The 18,397-nt window shown below is 37.1% G+C and overlaps 1 protein-coding gene across 1 annotated transcript in view; it reads left to right on the top strand.

Annotated features, from left to right (window-relative positions):
* The window catches only part of USP6NL (USP6 N-terminal like), a 112,960-nt gene that overhangs the window by 2,420 nt on the left and 92,143 nt on the right, over positions 1–18,397 (top strand). Inside the window, exon 2 of the mRNA XM_009086901.4 lies at positions 2,758–2,847. Coding sequence (XP_009085149.1) covers positions 2,844–2,847 — 4 coding nt within the window. The 5' untranslated portion in view covers positions 2,758–2,843. The remainder of the gene's footprint in view (positions 1–2,757; positions 2,848–18,397) is intronic.

Below are 18,397 nucleotides of genomic sequence, written 5' to 3'. Positions count from 1 at the left end.
TCACAGCCACTGGAGGTGATACTCCCAGCAGTGAGAGAGTAGATGTGTATCACTGGAGGAAACATGAGGTGGAATACAAGGGTTAGCTCTTGAGGAAAAGACAAAGATCAAGGGTATGTGTGGGTGGGTTGGTGGTTTGTTTTTTTATTTTTTATTTTTATTATAGCCTTGTTGATTGCAAGGGAAAGCGGAAAGAGTGTCAGGCACTCTTTTGAATTAAAAGTTTTTCCAAGATGGTGTCTTCCAGAAAGACACTGAGCAAGTAATAGTCTTTTTTTTTTTTTTCTGTTTTGTACTAGTTGGTAGTATTTCTGTACAGCAGAGAACCCTCTCTCAGGCATTGAAATAAATCAGGTTGGCTGAGAAGGCAAAGTGAGAACAGTTTAGTTTCCAACACTCATCCCTAGGTAAAGGTGTTGCTATTGCAATGCAATAGAAAACAGGGACTGTCTATTTGGTAGTGTTGACTTTCAATATTGCTTGCTATTGCTGTACTCAAAATTACAGATGAAAGATAAAACTTTTTTTTTTTAAAGTTATTTACAAGGGAAATTATGTAAAACACACAGATAGTGTTATTTCAGAGAAAACAGCTGAATTTCCCAGAAGTCTGCATTGTGTGCTAAACAGATGCTAGCAATAGCTAAACAAAATATTTAGACACTGAAGGCAGTAGAGGAGCAGCACTTTGTGGCTGGGAGTCGGAGGTCAGGTCGCTCTGGTGCACTGGAGCCTTCACTTTTCACACATTTAGGTAGAACAGAGCTTCTGTATTGGCCCCATCTCATTTCCTCAGTGTTACGTGACAAGATTTTTATAAGCAATGAGGGTGCATAATTAAGCTATTATTAGCCTTAAGTGGTTTTCAGAGCTGCTGTTTTGTTTTTTCCTAATGAACAGCCTTTTCCTGTACATACACACAATAAAATGTCATGTAACATGATGTCTCAGAGGCAAAGTATTGTTAGTTCATATTTACAGAACTAAGGGGAGATAATGCCTTTGGAAAATCAAGTTGAATGGGAGACTCTGGTCTTCCAGTTGATTATGCATAAGATTCAAGAAGGATTTGGGCCCCAAGCTAGTGTGAAACTGGTCAAAAGAGCTTTGTACCTGGTTTGAGGGATGTCTGATACATTTGATGTTCTTAACAGAACAGGTGTTATTAGCCCAGTAAATAATTAAATGTCATGGGAGTTATATTTGTTAATTTTGACACCAGTAATCAAGAGGAAGCTGACAAGTTCTAATGATATGTTTTAACAGACACTTCACTTTTGATTGGGGTGTGTGTGCTTAAACATTTAATTTAGCAGATGTTCGTTGTGGAAAGTTGACAGGGCCTGCAGTCCAAACTGTTCTTCACTGATGTAGCATCTCATGGCTTTATGTTAATTTCTGCTTATGAGACAAACATTTTAGAATGTTTCTGTGTGGATTTTTTCAGCTGCTGTCTTTCCCTGCCGAGTCTCTTCCCTGTGTTACTTTTTCAGTGCAAAGAAGTTGGTTGTAATTTCCAATCTGCAGCCTTACCAAAGGCTTCCTTTTGGCAGCTGGGTTTCTTTTTTTTTGTGGTGTGTGTGGCTTTGATGTTTATTTTATTTTTTTTAAATTGTTTTAGCACTGGATAAAGGAACCTTCTTGTGATGTCCTGTGGTAGTTCCTGTACTACTTTGCTATGTGTTGTAGATCTGTAAATGTTATATGAAGTCATAATTTAGGAAAAGTTAAATCTCTTCTTCTGTCTTTTTGCATTTTACTTTGCTTTTTTTTTTTTTTTTTGAGCATGAAGAGATCAGGAAATCTGAGTCAGCACAAGATATCTGGCTGGATTAGCGCAGATGATGAGGTTCAGCAGATTCTAATTTGTTTTGAAAAGAGGAAATATATCACATAATATTCCTTAATTTACACAATATTCCTCAATATCACATAATTTACAGATAGTCTCCATTTGTGCAGGTATTAGAAGAAAACTCTGTACAGCTTAGTAGATATGTTGGATTTCTTCTTTTCACCTCAACTGTGAGTGAAGTTTCTTTCGTTTAACTGTTCTATCAGACTTGGATAAACTTGCTTTTAGCAGCAGGAGGGAGATTATATAATACATTTTTCAAAATGTACTTGCTGTGCTGTCATTGTTGGAGATTAAGTCCTCTATATTTGCCTTCAGGGAGGGCCAGGCTTATTGTTAGTGAATCCATATCTGCCCTACTTGGGTATCTTTTTTTGAAATCAGTGAGGAATTGCTGGAACTGTAGGTTTATAGTTGCTAGAAATGGTAGCTCTTTCAGATTTTGTTTCTGAGAAGGAAATGTTTGATGTCAATGCCAACCTGTGCTTGTTTAGTAATCTTAATTGCATTTCTTGTGTTTTAATAACTGGGATTTTCTTGCATTGTTTTGCCAGATGAGGTTGCTGAAGGAAAATACCACTTAGGAGTTTTCAGTTACTATATCTATGTTGTGGTCTTGTACTTTTAACTTTTTAACTGCTCCCAAGAGATAACAACCATTATGTTTTATAGCACTTTTTTTTCAAAGTGCATACACAAGTTTATAATGTGATTGTTAGAGGAAGGTGCCCGTTTTGAGTCGCTCCCCAGTCACAACAAGCACATCTATTTTCCTTTTTTTTTTTTTTTTTAAACAAAGAGGATGGAAAAGAGAGTAGGAAAGACAGTTTATATGTAAACATATATTCTAGAGATTTGAAGTTGAAAAAATTATCTGTGTTTTTATTTTCCTCCCACTTCAGGACATGTATACCTCTGAGAAACCTTCTCCAACAAAATACCTTGCTTCAGGACCTGTCTTGGATTATATACAAAGAAGTTTCCAGTCATGAGTAAGTAGATTTCTTTCTTTCAGAAAAAAAGAAACCCTTAGGTTGTAGTTTAGAAGAACTGTACTTCTGTAGTAGCTTTTGGGAGGTGGTTATTCCTTGAAAATAGTCATACTGAGTTTTGTGTCTTCGATCCTGTAAAAATAACCAAATAAACCTGAGAGTTGGCAGATGCCATTTTTAATCTGCAAATTTTTGATCAATGTGTGCTCTGTAAGGCTTCTTTGTAGTCTGGTCTCATTTTCAAGAAGTTGAGTTCTGTAACAAGGTGATGTTTGTTTTATTCAGTATAAAAAAACCATGTAACTCTGAGGGGAAAATGCCTTGGGTTTGCTAAGAATTCCAAAATTTGTAACTGCCTAGTAAATTAAAATAACTGGTAAAAATCCAACATAAAATCAACGGACTTCATTTTATAGGAAAAAAAAAAGTTACTCAAATTCCAGTATAGATGTTTGATCCCAAAGGAATTCTGGCATGTATTGGAATGATCTGGGCCACAGAAAACTGTGACTTAATGTCTGTTCTGGTGGAAAAAGACAGATGAAAGGCACCAGAAGTTTTGCTTTAGGTCATATCTGATGGGTAAGATAACCTCTGTTTAGTGAACTCTTTTGAGTATTTGAAGGTCTTGTAAGTTTTGCAGATGTGAGACTTCTTCATGCAGCTTCTGTCAGCAATGTTACTTGGCCTTGTTTCATGTAGAAATAAGGATAAAGCTTAATTTGCACAGGAACTATATTTGTAATGTAGCTCAGCTTCAGCACAACTGTACTGAACGTGCTGAAGGAAAAGCATCTTGTTCATAGGATAATTATATCCTTTCTTAGTAAAATAAGACCATTTGAGTTTCTGGGAGGAAATGAGTAAAGAAAATTGTTGGTTAAATTTCTTGTCAAACTAAATGAAAAATGATTGTTCTTGACATCTGGAAATAAAAAGGAATGATGAAGGAAATGCTTGCTAAATGCAGCAGAGGAAAAATTACACCAAAAAAAAGCTCAGAAGAATTTCTGAACTGTAGGGATCATGCTGCTGTAGATAGAACTATTTTAGTTTTTATACTGATTTATTTCTATTTTCTTTCATATTGCTATTCACACTTGTTTACTTTCTGATATTTAAATAATTTGCTGTATTGCATAGAGGACAATTTTCCAGGCAGTTTTTCCAACATCCTGATTTGTCAAATACTGTATGTGACTCTTCATTTATGGAGCTTTTCACGTTTTTCCTTGCCTTATGTGCAGTCTTACACATAACCAAGAACTGACTCACGGTTGCTGTGTTAAGTGTGACTCCCAGGGTGCTGCTGTGGTGATGTTGGTTTGGGTACAGCACGCACACACAGTGCCAGAGCAAAACACCCTTGGTTTTGGCCAGATTTTGAGCTGATTCCAGGCTGGAGGGTTCAGCTGTTCATTAGGAAGAATGAAGACCCTTATTCAAATGCAAGACAGCATTTTGGCAGTACTTTTTGTGGTGGTCAGAAATGATGTTCTTCAGTGCAGGGTGCCACATTCTTGTGGTAGCGTGGATGCTGAGGCCTGTGCTGGGATGGGCTTCAAGGGCACAACACAAAGTCCACTCTTTAAAAATATGGTTTAGAGAATATTAGATGTTTTCTGTTTGGCTGATGTTGAATTTCTTATTTTATGGTTTACTTGAGAGAAACTTGAACTATAAGCACAGTCCTTAGTTTTATGCTCCTCTTTCTTAAATATCTCAGTCAACAAGGTAAGTACCATAGCTTATGAAGCTGCATTTATTTGCACAGTTCTCTATATGTGTGCTTATTCACAAAATCTGTGAGTACCTAGAATAGCTAGATGTATTAAAAATTGTGGAAGTCTCTAGTATTCCTAAATTTTGCATCACCTAGTGTCATTCAAACAAAAAGTCTATCTAAAATGAGGTAATCTCAGCCTTCAGAAGGCCACTGAAAACTCCTGTTTTAGAATGCTGTTATGTGCAGGCTACATGATTGAATCCTACTTGTTATTTTCTTGTGATGTACTTGATTCAATATATATTTCTGTAGAGGGTGATCTTGACCCCCAATGAGTTATAGCTGGACTAGTTGCTGAAGACTGGAGGCAGGCCTGATCTTGACAGGCTACACCTGTAATCAATAAGAACTAGTGATACGTAAGAGTAAGGAAAGAGGAGTGAGGAGAGTTAGATCACTACTGCAAGGACCTGGTACAGTCGGTGCATAGAGGAGCAGCCTGTGAGGAACATCAAGAAGGTATGAAGCTCTGATAATATGAAATCCTTGTGCTATGATGATGATAGAATCTATGATAGCTAAGACAACATATTTCCATTGCTCTTTGTGAAGGGCTGTGCTTGATGCTAAGTCCTAAAATTATTAAATCCTTTTTCTAATATCTGTCCTAAATTTCTTCACAGGCAGATCATATCTATTTGGGTTTTTTGCCAACTTTATTCACTAGATGAAGTAATTTTTGCTGTATAATACTTGTTGTTTACCAAATAAAATTTGTAACATAAAGCTTGTTGTTTTATTTAAATGCCCTGTAGAAGTAAATCTGGTAATATCCTGGTACTTATGAAACACACATATGCTTATTTTTAAGCCAATGATAAGTTAATTTCCTTTTTTAAAGGGAAAGAGAGAATTACTTTTTAAAACTTTTTAAGTAGTTACAGTGCCTGCTTTGGATCCTGTTGTACTCGATCTTTCCCTGTGTTGGGAAGAGCATTGACAGACTTGCAGAGTTCACCATTCATGGTGGTAGTTTGTTGTTGGACAGTTCAAAAAATCTGTTTAAACTGTGGCACTCACTGTTAAGGCTTTTATTTCTGTGGAATAGCTTTGTAAATGTCTATTTTCATAAATAAGGGTAAGACAGATTTGTATTTGAAATTGTGCTTTTCCATTGTATGCCTTAAAGGACACTGAGGTCATATCCTGAAAGGGCTTCTAATAGTATCAAATGTAGCTAAGTAAAGTTGATTATTGATTTGTTTTGTATTTAAAGATAACTTTTCAGAGAAATCCTCGTGGATGCAACTTGCCTAGAATGTCCTACCACAGAAAGAATTGGTTTAATCTACATTTTCTCCAGATATTTAGTGACCAGAAAACATGTAGTGTCGTGATAAATTCTTAATGTTATAAACTGTGCATTTTTTGGGGGGATTGTCTTGTGCTTTTCTCCTTTGAGCAAAGGTCAGTACACTGAAATTATTTGAGCTGCTGCAGTGAAATTTAAGGTTAGTACACACTATTGCAACAAGCTGCTGACATCTTAATTTTTTTCCCCTTGAATGTATAAGATGCAGTGCCATCTTACATTACAGAATATTTCTTTCCTGACTTTGTCTTTCTGCTTTTAGTTTTATTTCTAACACACTAAAAACTTAATGCTGCATGCATTTGGGAAGATCACCTGCTTCTTTGTGCTTCATTCGCATCAATTCTAGTTTTCTTTCTGTTTGACTGAGGGTAGGAACACCTTTTGTGTGAGAGAACACATTTTGAGAGATGCTGTGCAGTGTAATCTTACATTCTGCAAATGCTTGGTGTGGCCTGGTAATGATGGGGGCAGTTTTTGCCTCACCAGTTTAAATCAAGCCCACAATGGTGTGATTAAAGGCTGCTTCTGTTTGATGGTTGGTTACATACCTTGACCTCTCATTACAGCTCTGGCTTTCTAGTCTGTGTTCACAGAAAAATCTTGTGGTTTTGGGATTTCTGAAAACATAAATCTATGTTTCTTTTCTTCTGTGTTTTTATACTGTATGTAAAGAAATAGTTTTGGCTGTCAATTTCCCTGTTCATGAACAATGAACTTGGGAGCTAAAACAAATGTTAAGGTCAGCCTTAACATTTTAGGTCAGCCAGATCAAGATGCAGTGCTGTAGTGGGTCCCCCTAGGCCAGGTTGGATGAGGCTTGGAGCAGGCTGGTCAAGTGGAAGGTGTCCCTGTCCATGGCAGGGCATAGGAACTGGATGATCTTAAGGTCACTTCCAGCCTAAACCATTCTACACATTATTATTTCTGTGCTGCAGCTGAGGAAAGTGTTCTGGGCATCCCTGTCCTAAGAAAAGTCTGTGAATTAAGGCTGGCTCATTTCCTCACCCCCAGGCTCCCCTCCTGGTGTGTCAGAATGAATCTGTAGTGAACTGAGGACCAAGTCAAACTGTTCATAAAATAAATACTGAGAAATAGACTTTCTGTTTGTTTTACCTGAAGTGTAGGTGGCTGTGCATTTTATGTAGTGTGGGTAAAGTTTTGCAAATAATTTTAAAACTGGACAATTTGGTGGAAGAGGCTCTGTAGTCATCACTTCTTTGCAATGAGCTGAGATTGAGTGGAAGAAAGGAAAAAGTCTAGGTTCTGATTCACTGAGACAACTGCAGGCTGGGGAAGGAAAGTTTACAAATAAACTAAAATACTTTAACAATATATAGTAATAAATAGTTAAAGGATATCAGATTATTATGTTACATGCTAGGTTTTTGTTTTAGTTTTGAACTATGAACCCTGAAAGCCTAGTCATAAAATGCAAGTTTGAAGCTACAGTTAGTGAAGTGTTTTCACAATTGTTGTGGTTTCACAGCACAGTTATCTTCTAATCTTCATAAATACTGTGCCCTGAGAAATAGAGAAGTAGCTATTGTGTGTCCTGGGTTATGTTTCCTAAAACTTGAAATAGTAATTCTCTGTGAAAAACTGAAGCTGTGAATAATAAAGAATTGTTTGCTACAGGGGACAAAGCGCCATAATGCAGATTTGCAAAAGGTGACTTTGAAGACTTGTGCAATGTTTGTAAAAATTTTTAAGAGTTAAATAATAGTAACCTCCCTGCAACTCCGCTAAGTGAAAAAGAAGGAAATCCACAAGACTCTTAAATAATAAACTACTGTATATTAGTGACCCCCTAAAAATTGCTTCATTGATAATATCAGTGTTTATTTAATTTTTCCTCTTTTATTGAAGCTGTCAAGGGAATTCACCACTGTAACTGTAGTGGCACATGAGAATTTGCATCAGTAGTAGTACACTATTAACTTTTTTGTAGTGGGGTGCTGAAGCATGAAAAAGACATGTTGTTTGGCTCTGGAATCTTGTAGTAGGAGAACTTGTCACTCGGTCTTGATTCACTGTTGCACTTCTGTGTTGTCTTAACTTCTCAGATCTCTTTTTTGTGGGGTACCGCTACTTGCTGCTCTTTCTCCTCTTTATAGTGCAGCTGGTACCTGGTGAGACTGTGAGCAACTGGGCTGGAGATTTTCTGACTCAAAATACAGAATTAATGAGTTACAGAAATCTATGTGGTCTCAACCAGGAAGTTTTGATTGAAGTTTCATTAGAAAGGTTTGGGCTGCAGGAGCCAAGGCTCAACTCAGGGTCTTAAAATTTCATGACCTCTTTAAAATGTTGCCTGTGCTAGTAATGGGTTGGTGTCCTTTGCCTGCCTGAATTCCTGCATTGTTCCTTGTTACAGGAGCATTCAAGAGGCTGATTGGATTTTTGGGGGGCTCCCTAAGCTCTTGCCTAGGTAGCTGCAGCCGTGGATGCACTGCTGCTGTGCAGGGAGAGCAGTGCAGGGGTGGGGATCAGTGATCTGTGGGTGAGATTCTGGTAAATGCTGTTTTTGCCTTGCTGGAAGTGTGCATGGAACTGTAGCTTAAGTTGTTCAGGAATGTGGTAATCTTGGGCTTCCTCTATGCTAAGCAAGGAGAGGCATCTCCAGAGGGCTAATCAGATCTTGGATGACCCAGTTTCTCACCAATACTGTAATTAAACTGCTCCTCTGAATACACAGGATGCATGAGCAGCAATAAAATATAAACCCAAATACTTTGCACAAAACTGATGTATCACATGGGGGAAATGCAGGCATGTTAATAGAAACTTGCTTGTTGTTTTAATATTTGCATTTTATTATATTGGATTTTTATTTATTCAATTGACATAATGATGCTGCTTCTCAGACCTTGAGGATTTTTTTTCTCATAGTACAGCTATTGTAATAAATCAAAACACAAGTGAAAGCTTTTTGAAATTTGTTTGTATTTAAACAGACTTAAAATTATTTTTAAAGTTTGTTTTCATAATCCTTCCTTTATTTTTTAGTTGTGGCTTCCCTTGCAGTTAAAATTTATTTTTTGGTCAAAGAGGCAGATAAACAGTTTTTGACTTTTATTTTGTCATGTATTTACTTGGACAAAGTAAGTCTTCAATCTCCATAGTCTGAAATGAAGCTGCATCTTTGCAGGAGGTTGCAGTTACCAAAAATGTATTAATCACATCCAGAAGCTGTGTTTGCAGGTGGTAGGTTCAAGTTCAGTAATGTCACATATATAGGGCTTTGCTAACAAAGAGGTATTGTAAAATATTTACTGTTTAATTTAAATTACTAATGTGTAGTAAAGTTAAATTTATAAAACCCTTTGCATACATTTTAGATACTTTATTGACTGAACATTTTTAAAAAGGTGCTACATTTATTTTTTTAAATTTATATTTCAATAAAGGGAACTTTATCTTCTTTCATTTTGGCTTTTTCCTGGCAGGTTGATGTGGCTTCCCTAAATAAATTAGTGTAACATGACACCTACTTTTAAAGAGATGTAGTTTCTGTTTGTAAACCAAAATGTTGGCACTGGCAGGAAACTATTGTTAGTTTTGAGCTGATAGAAGAGCTGTGGCAGGAAAATTACCATCATTAATGCTGTTGGAGTTCCAGTGTTTTCATATATACACAGTGTTCCCCAAATGTGTCCTTTTTAGGCACTTGCATTTCATGTTTATTCTGCCATGTTTGTAGTGGAAATTAAGGTTGGATTGTTTACAAATTATTTACTTTATGATACTGTAGCTGTGTGTCTCTGAAAAAATAAGAATGTTTGTGATAGTAATTTATGTATATTTAAACATTCATTACATGTTTTATTTGTGATATTTTATGTAATTATTTTCTCTTTACATTGTAAAATTATATACTTACATTAGAGATAGTAAAATTCTTCTATTTATGTGTTTATAAATAAAGGAGAATAATTTTTTAAAAATTGTCTGTCTCTGTTTTGATTGATGGCCAGTTAGGAGTGCTGAATTATTATGACTAATTGGCATACACAGGAGTACATGCCTTTGGCATGATAATATTCTCCCATTACATAGTTTTTAATTTAAATCTTAGTCTTTGGGCCTCTCTCAGTGCTCCTTTTTATAGAACATTGCACAATGATGCCTTTATCGTGGGCCTTTGGTGCTCCTGCAGCAGAAGGAGTGAGTAGCACAAGAACACTGTAACCTTGTTCTCTGGAGTGAGTATCAAGTATCTGCCACTATGTAAGCAATTCATATTTCTGGGATCCTATTCATCCTGTGATACGTTGGTGGTATTCAAGTACATTCCAAAGGGGGAAGGATGCAGAAATTCCCAACTGAAATACAGATGAAAAGCAACAGTTATAAATGTAGATGTTTGGGTGGGCATCCCCTTCTCTCCATAAGCACTGTATAGCTACAGAACAGTGTTGCAGTTATGGCAGGAGGACTTTGAGGCTGCAGTTTTAAGCTCCCTAGTGGTGGTGTTTTTTCCTGTTGAATCCAAGAATTCACAAACCATCTGAATGGGATGAAGGATTAGAAATGGGCTAAAGAAGAACCTTCCCAACAGCAGTGTTAAATGAGGTGCTCACAGGACTTTCCTTGCCTGTTGTGAGTCATGTTGATTCTCACTTTCCATACAAATGATTGAGTAATACTTCACTTGTGTAGGACAAGTGAAGTACTGCTGCTCAGTAGCTTTATCACAGCTATGAAAAATAATTGAGCTGCAGTCTCATTTTATGCTGTTATTCATGTTCATATTCAAGAAACAAAGCACCTGATTTAAAAGATGTTTGGTTATTTTAAGCTAGATTGACTGTGTTTCAAGAAAAACTATTTTAACATACTTTACCCAGCTACTGATAGGAAATAACTTCTTTGATTTGTAACACAGTTGGAAAATATTTGGGGTTGTTGCCAGAAGTGGGGTTATGTAAGTAACGTCAGCGAGATTATTGGCTCCATATTTGTTTAAGATCTTTTCTTTACTTAAACTATCCAGCCTGTTATCCCTGCAGTATTTACAAGGATTGCAGATGTTTGTGGTAACAAAGTAGCTGCACTTAAGTGATAGGATTGATATCCTATCCATCAGCTGATTATAAGGCCTGTTTAAGCTCTCATTGCAAAGGACCCTCTTCCCTATAATTAAGGTATTTTAATTCCTAAAGTTATATGGGAGACTGGCAAGATAACACTGGAATTTTTTCAAGGCTATTGGTAAACCTGTTCCTACCCTGTTCAAAATTTCTGAAGCAAGCACAAATCTGTGTAGAACTCCCAAGTTCTTCTGGTTTGGGAACCTGGTGTGATGTGTTGTTTTCTTTCTTCTCTTCCTTTTTTTTCCTCAGTTTTATTTTGTGTAACATAATGATCTCCAGAATGGAAGGCATACCAACACGCTGTAGAACCTCAGTGCTTTGGCCAGGGCAGTCATTAATCTAACAGATCACTAATATATAAGGGCACTTTGTTTTAATAAAGCACTTTGGTTTGCCATAGGAGATGATTCTTGAATGCAGTCTTTCTGTTTTAGCCTTGAAAAGCTCTTTGAAAACCTGCCTAATTCTGTGGTGGAGTGCTGAAAGCCTTACTCAGAGCTCTTTTGAGCACCAGTCAGACCTGCCAGAATTTTCAGGGGCATAGGGAAGTAAGTCTCTCACCAGAATGTTCTGTTGCATTCAACAGAAAGCTTTTTCCTTCTCTTTTTTTTTTCTTTATAGTAGAATTTTATACAGCATTATATGAGGAGTTTTATTTTGTGGTGCTACTGTGTCTGAGTTATATAAACAGTACAATGGCATAACCTTCATTTCCTGCTCTCCCCCAAATTTAGCTTTGGAGGTGACACTTGTGGGCTGCAGTTTGTGAGTTTTTGGAGTGATGCTGTGCCACAGCCATGCTTGTGGTCAGGCTGCTCTGCAGACCCTGTTTGCCTTTGGAGCTTTAGTGCAGTTACAGCTCATATTATTTTATATCTGGCTTCAAAAACTAGACAAGCTTTTAGCTTCCTTTCTTCCCCAGTTGCATCAAATTACTGTAAGAATGTTTGAAGGATGTCATGGTCTTGAAGGACAGGAGAGAAAAAAATTGGTCTGTTGCGTGCTGTAAAAAGATGAGGTACAAATTGAAAAGTGTCAATTTTGCTTTTTATTTCTTCCTCACTTCCTTTCCTGTCCTCCACCTCTCTTTTCTATGTCAGAAGCAGAGACAAAAATATTTGTATGTTTTTCTCTAAGTATGTGGTAGGAAAGTTTTCTTTTTAGAGCAAAGGCTACTGAGTCACTTTTAGTGACATTTCAGTATTTATTTATTCCCTGTGCATTAAAACAAACTAAAAGAAATAATATTTATGTGAAACTCACTGTAAGGCTCTTGAGTGGTTTTTTTTTTTTCCCCCTCTTCTTAATGCAATCAGTCATTAAGTGGAAATCCATTTAGAAGAACTAACACAATTTCTGGTTTTGTTTAACACTGTATGTGCAGTGGATGATATAGCAAGGCCAGGTTACCTGGATGTTATTCAGTGAAATTTAACAAGGATAAATCCCCTGCAAGGGGGGATGATGGCACTTCTGTTCCTGTAGCACTGGTGTAGTACCAGTGGGAGTTAAAATGCCAGGTTGCAGTGCCTGAATGTAATACTGGGTAGTGGTAACCATTCTTGTCTGGACCATGGCAGTTGTTGGCTAAAACTTGGCATGATTTTAAATTCTCTACAGCTGCAGAGAACATAGAGAACAGGAAATACACTACAGTTGTTCACCTGCCCAAACTGGGACAGTGTTAGTAGGTTCCTGTGTTCTTGTTCACAGAATAAGTAGGTAAGACATTTTTCATTTGGATAAATTGATTTTCTTAAGGGGAAGCTGACTAAAGGAGTCTCAGATGCCCAAGTGTTTCTACCTTTTTTTTTCATTGATGAGGGAATAGGAGAACTGTTCAACAGTGGGAGCATGTAAGTAGTCACAGTTAACATGATTGTCACATTCAAGTGCCAAGCTTGGATTTTTAAAACACATTAGTTACAATCTGCTTTGAAAGACTGCATTCTGAGTGAACATAGAAGGAGAGCAGGAGGCAGAGGTCTGAAAGTGACAGGTAATGGTGTGGCCCATTAGAACACAAGTGCAGGAAGCAAACAGACCCAGGTACACTTCCTTTTAAAGGAGGATGGTTCCCTTCTGCTCTGTATGACCTTTGGCTTAAGTTCCATTGGCTACTTTTGAAATGCTGAATTTTTTCTTCCTTTGAATGTATCTCTGTAACAGTTTTTTCATTACTACAGTAGGTTGTATTTGTGGGAGTAGATGCCACCTTAAGCATTAGATTAGCCTATTACAGAGTACTCAAAAACTTGCTTTGAAACTTTTGATTTTTCTTGCAGAGACAGAAAGCCACACTGTGTACTAGTTGCTGCACAAACTATGGCTGCAAATACATGGGCTTAATAAAAATAGTGTGTATTTTGCAGTGGACTAATAAGGTTTGATGTTCTTCCTGGTGCCTCTCTACAGCTGCATTTTATTACTTGGATTAAATATCAGCCTAGAAATGTACATGCAGTGAAGGATTTAATCATGCTAACAAATAGCAGTGCATAGAATTTCCTAGTTTTTCTTTGCCTCAGGGAGGTACAAGATTATTAGTCTCATTTATATCTTCAAAAGAAAACCAAGTAAGGGTTTAAATTAAAAGTTTTTATTTTTCTTGTTTCTTTGAATTGAACACACATTCATTTTTATCAGTCTATGCCTGATTAAACTAATGAATGTACTTTGACTTCAGTATTAGCACATGTAACATAGTAATAGTTTTGATTTTTGTTTTATATAGCAAAACTGAAAAAAGTCTTTAATGACTAGTGTGGCTTCTTTCTGTGTACTTAGGTTTGACAGAGCATTTAATGATATCCTTTAGCTTAAGATAAATTTGTTGATTAGCACTACAGCCATGACCCAAATCCAGGCAGTGTAAAATTGCTGCATATTCTGTTTGAAATGCTGCATATTATTGGTGAATATATTATAAATAGGTTTTGTTATTGTAATTACAGCTTCATTAATGTCTGATTTCTTTTTGAGACTTCTGGTATGCAACTTTTTTTCTTCTCAGAAAGATCTTCATTTGCAGCTAAAGCCATATGAAAACTTGCCATCTAATGTGAGGAAGACTGAGAAATCCTGTGGGGTGTGTGCATTCACTGAGATGAGGTCTTGTTCTACCAGCCTCCTGTTGAAAAAAAACCCCATCAAACATTAGTTTATCCATCATTTAAAATAGACTGCTTAGAGACAACCTGTTTTTTGGGGGAGGCAGGGGTGTTGGTGGAATTCCATTTGCTTTGTTGTTGCTTTCTTGACCATTTTTGAGCCTTATAAAGTGACCATTTGGCCTTTGAAGGGCATGGTGTGAGTGTGAAGAGAAAGAAATTGAATTAATTTGATGATTCACAGTAAGAATCTGTGATTCTGTTCTTACTCATTTTCATAATGCTTTGTAGCTTGCTTGAAAAATCCTAATCACATAGACCCAAAAGACATGAGTACCTCTGTATCTAAGGAATTCTGCACTGCAGCCTGAGCTATTCCTTTTGCCAGGTCTTTATGGGTGAAATATCTAAGAGCTTTTGGAACCCTTTGAACTGTTGCTAAATGGTGCAGTTTAGATGCACTTGTATGTCTAAACCTACAGTTCTACAGAAAATATAGGGGCAAAGAAGAAGCAGTACCCTTTGGTCATGGATGTGACAGGTATGAAACACATTTATTGGGAAGAAAAAATAAATTGTACATCTGTACATGCTTTTATCCTTTTTGTAATTTTTTTTTTTTGGAAGAGTGCATCAAGACTTACATGAGCACAAACTTCTGATACTGATCTCCATTAGTGTCTGGTGTGTGTTATCAGGGTGATAAAAGTCATCTATACAGGCAGTTCCCTTGGCTCTCTGGGAGACTCACTGTCTGTCTTGTAATAGTCTAGAGCCACGTGCAGAATGTGTTGTAGCAAGAGCTGAGGGGGTGAAAACTGTGCAAGAAGGGTGACAGTGAGAGCCCTGAGCAGGGATGGAGTTGTGCAATGTGTAGTTTTCCTTCATTGAGTGCCCTAAGCTCTGTGGAGTATGGCCCTGTGTTTTACTGTCTTCCCTTTTTTCTCAGTTACAGCATTTGTTTTTCTGTTTTGGGTTCATAGTGTTTTTTCCTGGAACAGGTAGAATTACTTTCATTGACCATTTATTGAAGTTTTCCATCAGCTGAATTTAATGAATTTAAACAGACTTTAAAGAAATGGCTTTCTCTTGAAATTATTACTTTTCCAGCCTTTAGATCAAGTTACTTTCTTTTCCCAAGAAAATGCCTTCTAAATAAGGCTCCTAGATCTGCATCAGTTTCTTTTAAAAACTGCAGCCATAGTTTCATGCTTTAAAATTGGTAGCAAACCTGCTAAAAATGAATAAAAAACTATTCCCAAGTGTTGATGCAAACTCTGTTTGATTAAGCAGTTACTGACTCTGAAGGACCATTGAGAAGACTGTGAGGGTGTTTATTTTTCTGGATGCTTTGCAAAATGCATAACCACAAACAGTAATTTTTGAAAAATGATCTCTTGAATAATAAATGGAGTTGTCACTGGTACAAACATTTTCCCAAGAAAGGCTATCAGAATTTCACATAGGAATTCTTGAGAGCATTAGGTTTTCTCTTTTTGCCTCTTTCATGCTTCAAAGAATGATCTGTAGAAAATAATGAAGATTAAGAATTTAAAGTTTCAGAGATTTATGGGGACAGTTAGTTATTGATTTGAAACTCTAGAATTCTTGTCCAACTATGATAGATTATTGAAAACTTAGTAAAAGCTGTAGGCTTCAGTTCAGAGATTGGAAAATTAATTAAAAATATTAGTGAGAAACAATAGATAACCTACTTCATAGCAGCTGTAGTAATAATTTTTATTATGATATATTGCCTGTCTTAGAGCTCAATGCCAAATTGTTTTGAGATACTAATTTCAAGACAGGAAATGACAGGAGTATCATAAAACAAAATGTTTCTGGGGGTAGTGGGGATAGTTAAGGTGCATGCCTTAGCTGCTGGATAGACTTTATCTGAATTCATTGTTTTTGAAAGAAATAAACAGTTCTTTTTTTTTTTTTTTTTTTTTTTTTAGTGAAGGGATAATGCAAATGTTCTTATAAAATATTCTTCCTTTTATTTGATATTTAAAGAATCTTTTCCCTGTTGCTTGACTTGTATTTCCTTAATCCTTTAATCTATTCTTGAAAACTTTTATCCTGCATATGAGAGAGTGGTTCCTGATGGGAAAATCATTTTCTGAGCCTCTTTGCTAAGATCGGAGGGATGGTGAAGCAGTTTAAGCAATTGTGCCATGTGTGGTTCCTGAAACTGAAGCTTTTAAAGCAAACATTCCAATGGGTCATTAAGAGCACGTGCCCTCACTTTTGATGGCATTGGAGTTTTTACAGCCCCTGTTCCAGACAGCCCTGCCCACAGCCCTGCCCATAGCCCTGCTCACTGCAGGGTGCTGAAACACCTTCTGGGTGTTCCAGCCTAGAGAGAAGGGTCCAAAGAGCAAATGCACCCTGCTCCCTTGTAAATCCTCTTCTCCTGCCTCTAACATCAGACTTTGCTCTATTGCAGAACTAAAGTCACCAGATGGGTTTTGTGTATTTACTTGCTTTCTAGAAGACTTGAGGCTTGATCCTGCTGTCATTGACAGAACTGCCCTGGGCTAGGATCTTCCAGGCCATTTTGTTATGGGCTTTCCATTCTCTGGGGTGTCAGGCCTGAAAGCTTGGCATTTTAACCATGTGTGCAGTCTAGCAGGTAGGAAAAAGGACACAATTCTGGCTGTGGGGAACACAGGGGAGGATGATGAAGTCAGACCTGCACAGGTTTCTGCAGAGATGTTGGGAGTAATCAATATGCAGAATATCTGAATTCTGGACAGTTCAGGTTGATAAGAGATTGAAGAAGAGCAGTGACAGTAACTTTACATCTCAACTCCCATGTGTGCAGGGCTGTTTTTCCTACGAATGAAAGCCCTTGAGCCATTGCAGTGGATTGAGTTTTTCTCTGTTAGTAGCTTGTACATCTTTCTGTAAACGAGGACACAACAAGCAGGCACTTTTTGGTGGCTACAGTGCTGCCTGGGAAATCCCCAAGGGTTCTTGATGGTTTTTAAATAGCCTAGACAGAATGCTGTGAATATACAAACATTACAGATTAGAAGGAGAGAGCGAAAGAGAAAATATTAAAGTTTTCCTCAGACTTAAATTCTGATCTTCCCCACCCCCTGTCAAGTACCTTTGACAAATACCCACTGAGCCATCCTTCTGCAGCATCATTTGTGCTGTAAATGTGTTACCTCCTGGCAATATGCTTCATGAAAAAGATCTGCTTCCAAAGATCAGTTAATTATAATTATGTTAACGGAAGCATTTTTATTCTGAATTATGATAGCTGACTAATCAGGATTCAGGTCATTTTTTTTATTATGCTTGGGAGAGATCAAGGGCTGTACACAGTGATCCATAAAATCCCATCCCTGGTTAACTGTTCCTTCCAATACCAATGCATTTCATCATGTTGTTAACATGTCCATGATTTCTGTATTCCCTGCAATTTTGAAGTCAAGGAAGAAAAGCAAAATCCAAGAACATCATCAAGCACATATTGCTTAGCAAGCTCTCTGTTGAAGAGGAAAAATGCTTGGCAGAGATCAGTGGTTTATGCACTGAATACGTAGCACTGCTTTTTTTCTCAAACAGAATCTACATTAAATTTATGACATGGTTTCTTTGTGGTTCACCTTGTGTATCTGTGTCAGAATTGCTGTGAACTTCCATCTGGTGTATCCTTGACCACAGGATGTGTGGTCTGAGAGGTGGCAGTTGTAGTGACAGATTGTATGGAAGTATCAGTTAGTTCAGTATCTGTCAAAGATAAGAGTGAACTATAACCAAGTTCTGACTCACAAGTAACAGATGAAATTATACAATTTAATGTGTTTTATTTCTAGAAGTCTTTTTGGTATTGCCTCTATCCTAAAGCAGGTTTAGTGTTGCTGTCTTGGGGTATAAATTGATTTGAGGAAACACAAATAGCAGCCACCAAGCTTACTGTGTAATTCATCAAAGTTGCAGTGATTTCTTGAAATTTCTTATTTATCATGCCTGCTTCAGACTTGTACCATTTTCTTTACATTGCATATGGAATGTTGTTTACATATTCCAAGATTATTTTAAGGCTTTGTGAGTTTTTTTCAGTTTTTTTCTACATGCCAATTGTCACAATAAAGAAGAGAGGGAAACTGCTGTGCATACCAACTTTGGAAACTGTTTCACATTGAGGAAGGCAGGTGTGATGTGAAAATGACTTCCAGTCCTGAAGTTCTTGTGTGTCTCTCTTTAAAAGGGAGGACAGGGAGCTGTAGCA

The sequence above is a fragment of the Serinus canaria genome, chromosome 1A (genome assembly GCF_022539315.1).
Source record: "Serinus canaria isolate serCan28SL12 chromosome 1A, serCan2020, whole genome shotgun sequence".
Classification (NCBI taxonomy): Eukaryota; Metazoa; Chordata; class Aves; order Passeriformes; family Fringillidae; genus Serinus; species Serinus canaria.
The sequence above is the reverse complement of the archived record's forward strand: the minus strand, read 5'-3'. Positions and strand labels throughout refer to the sequence as shown.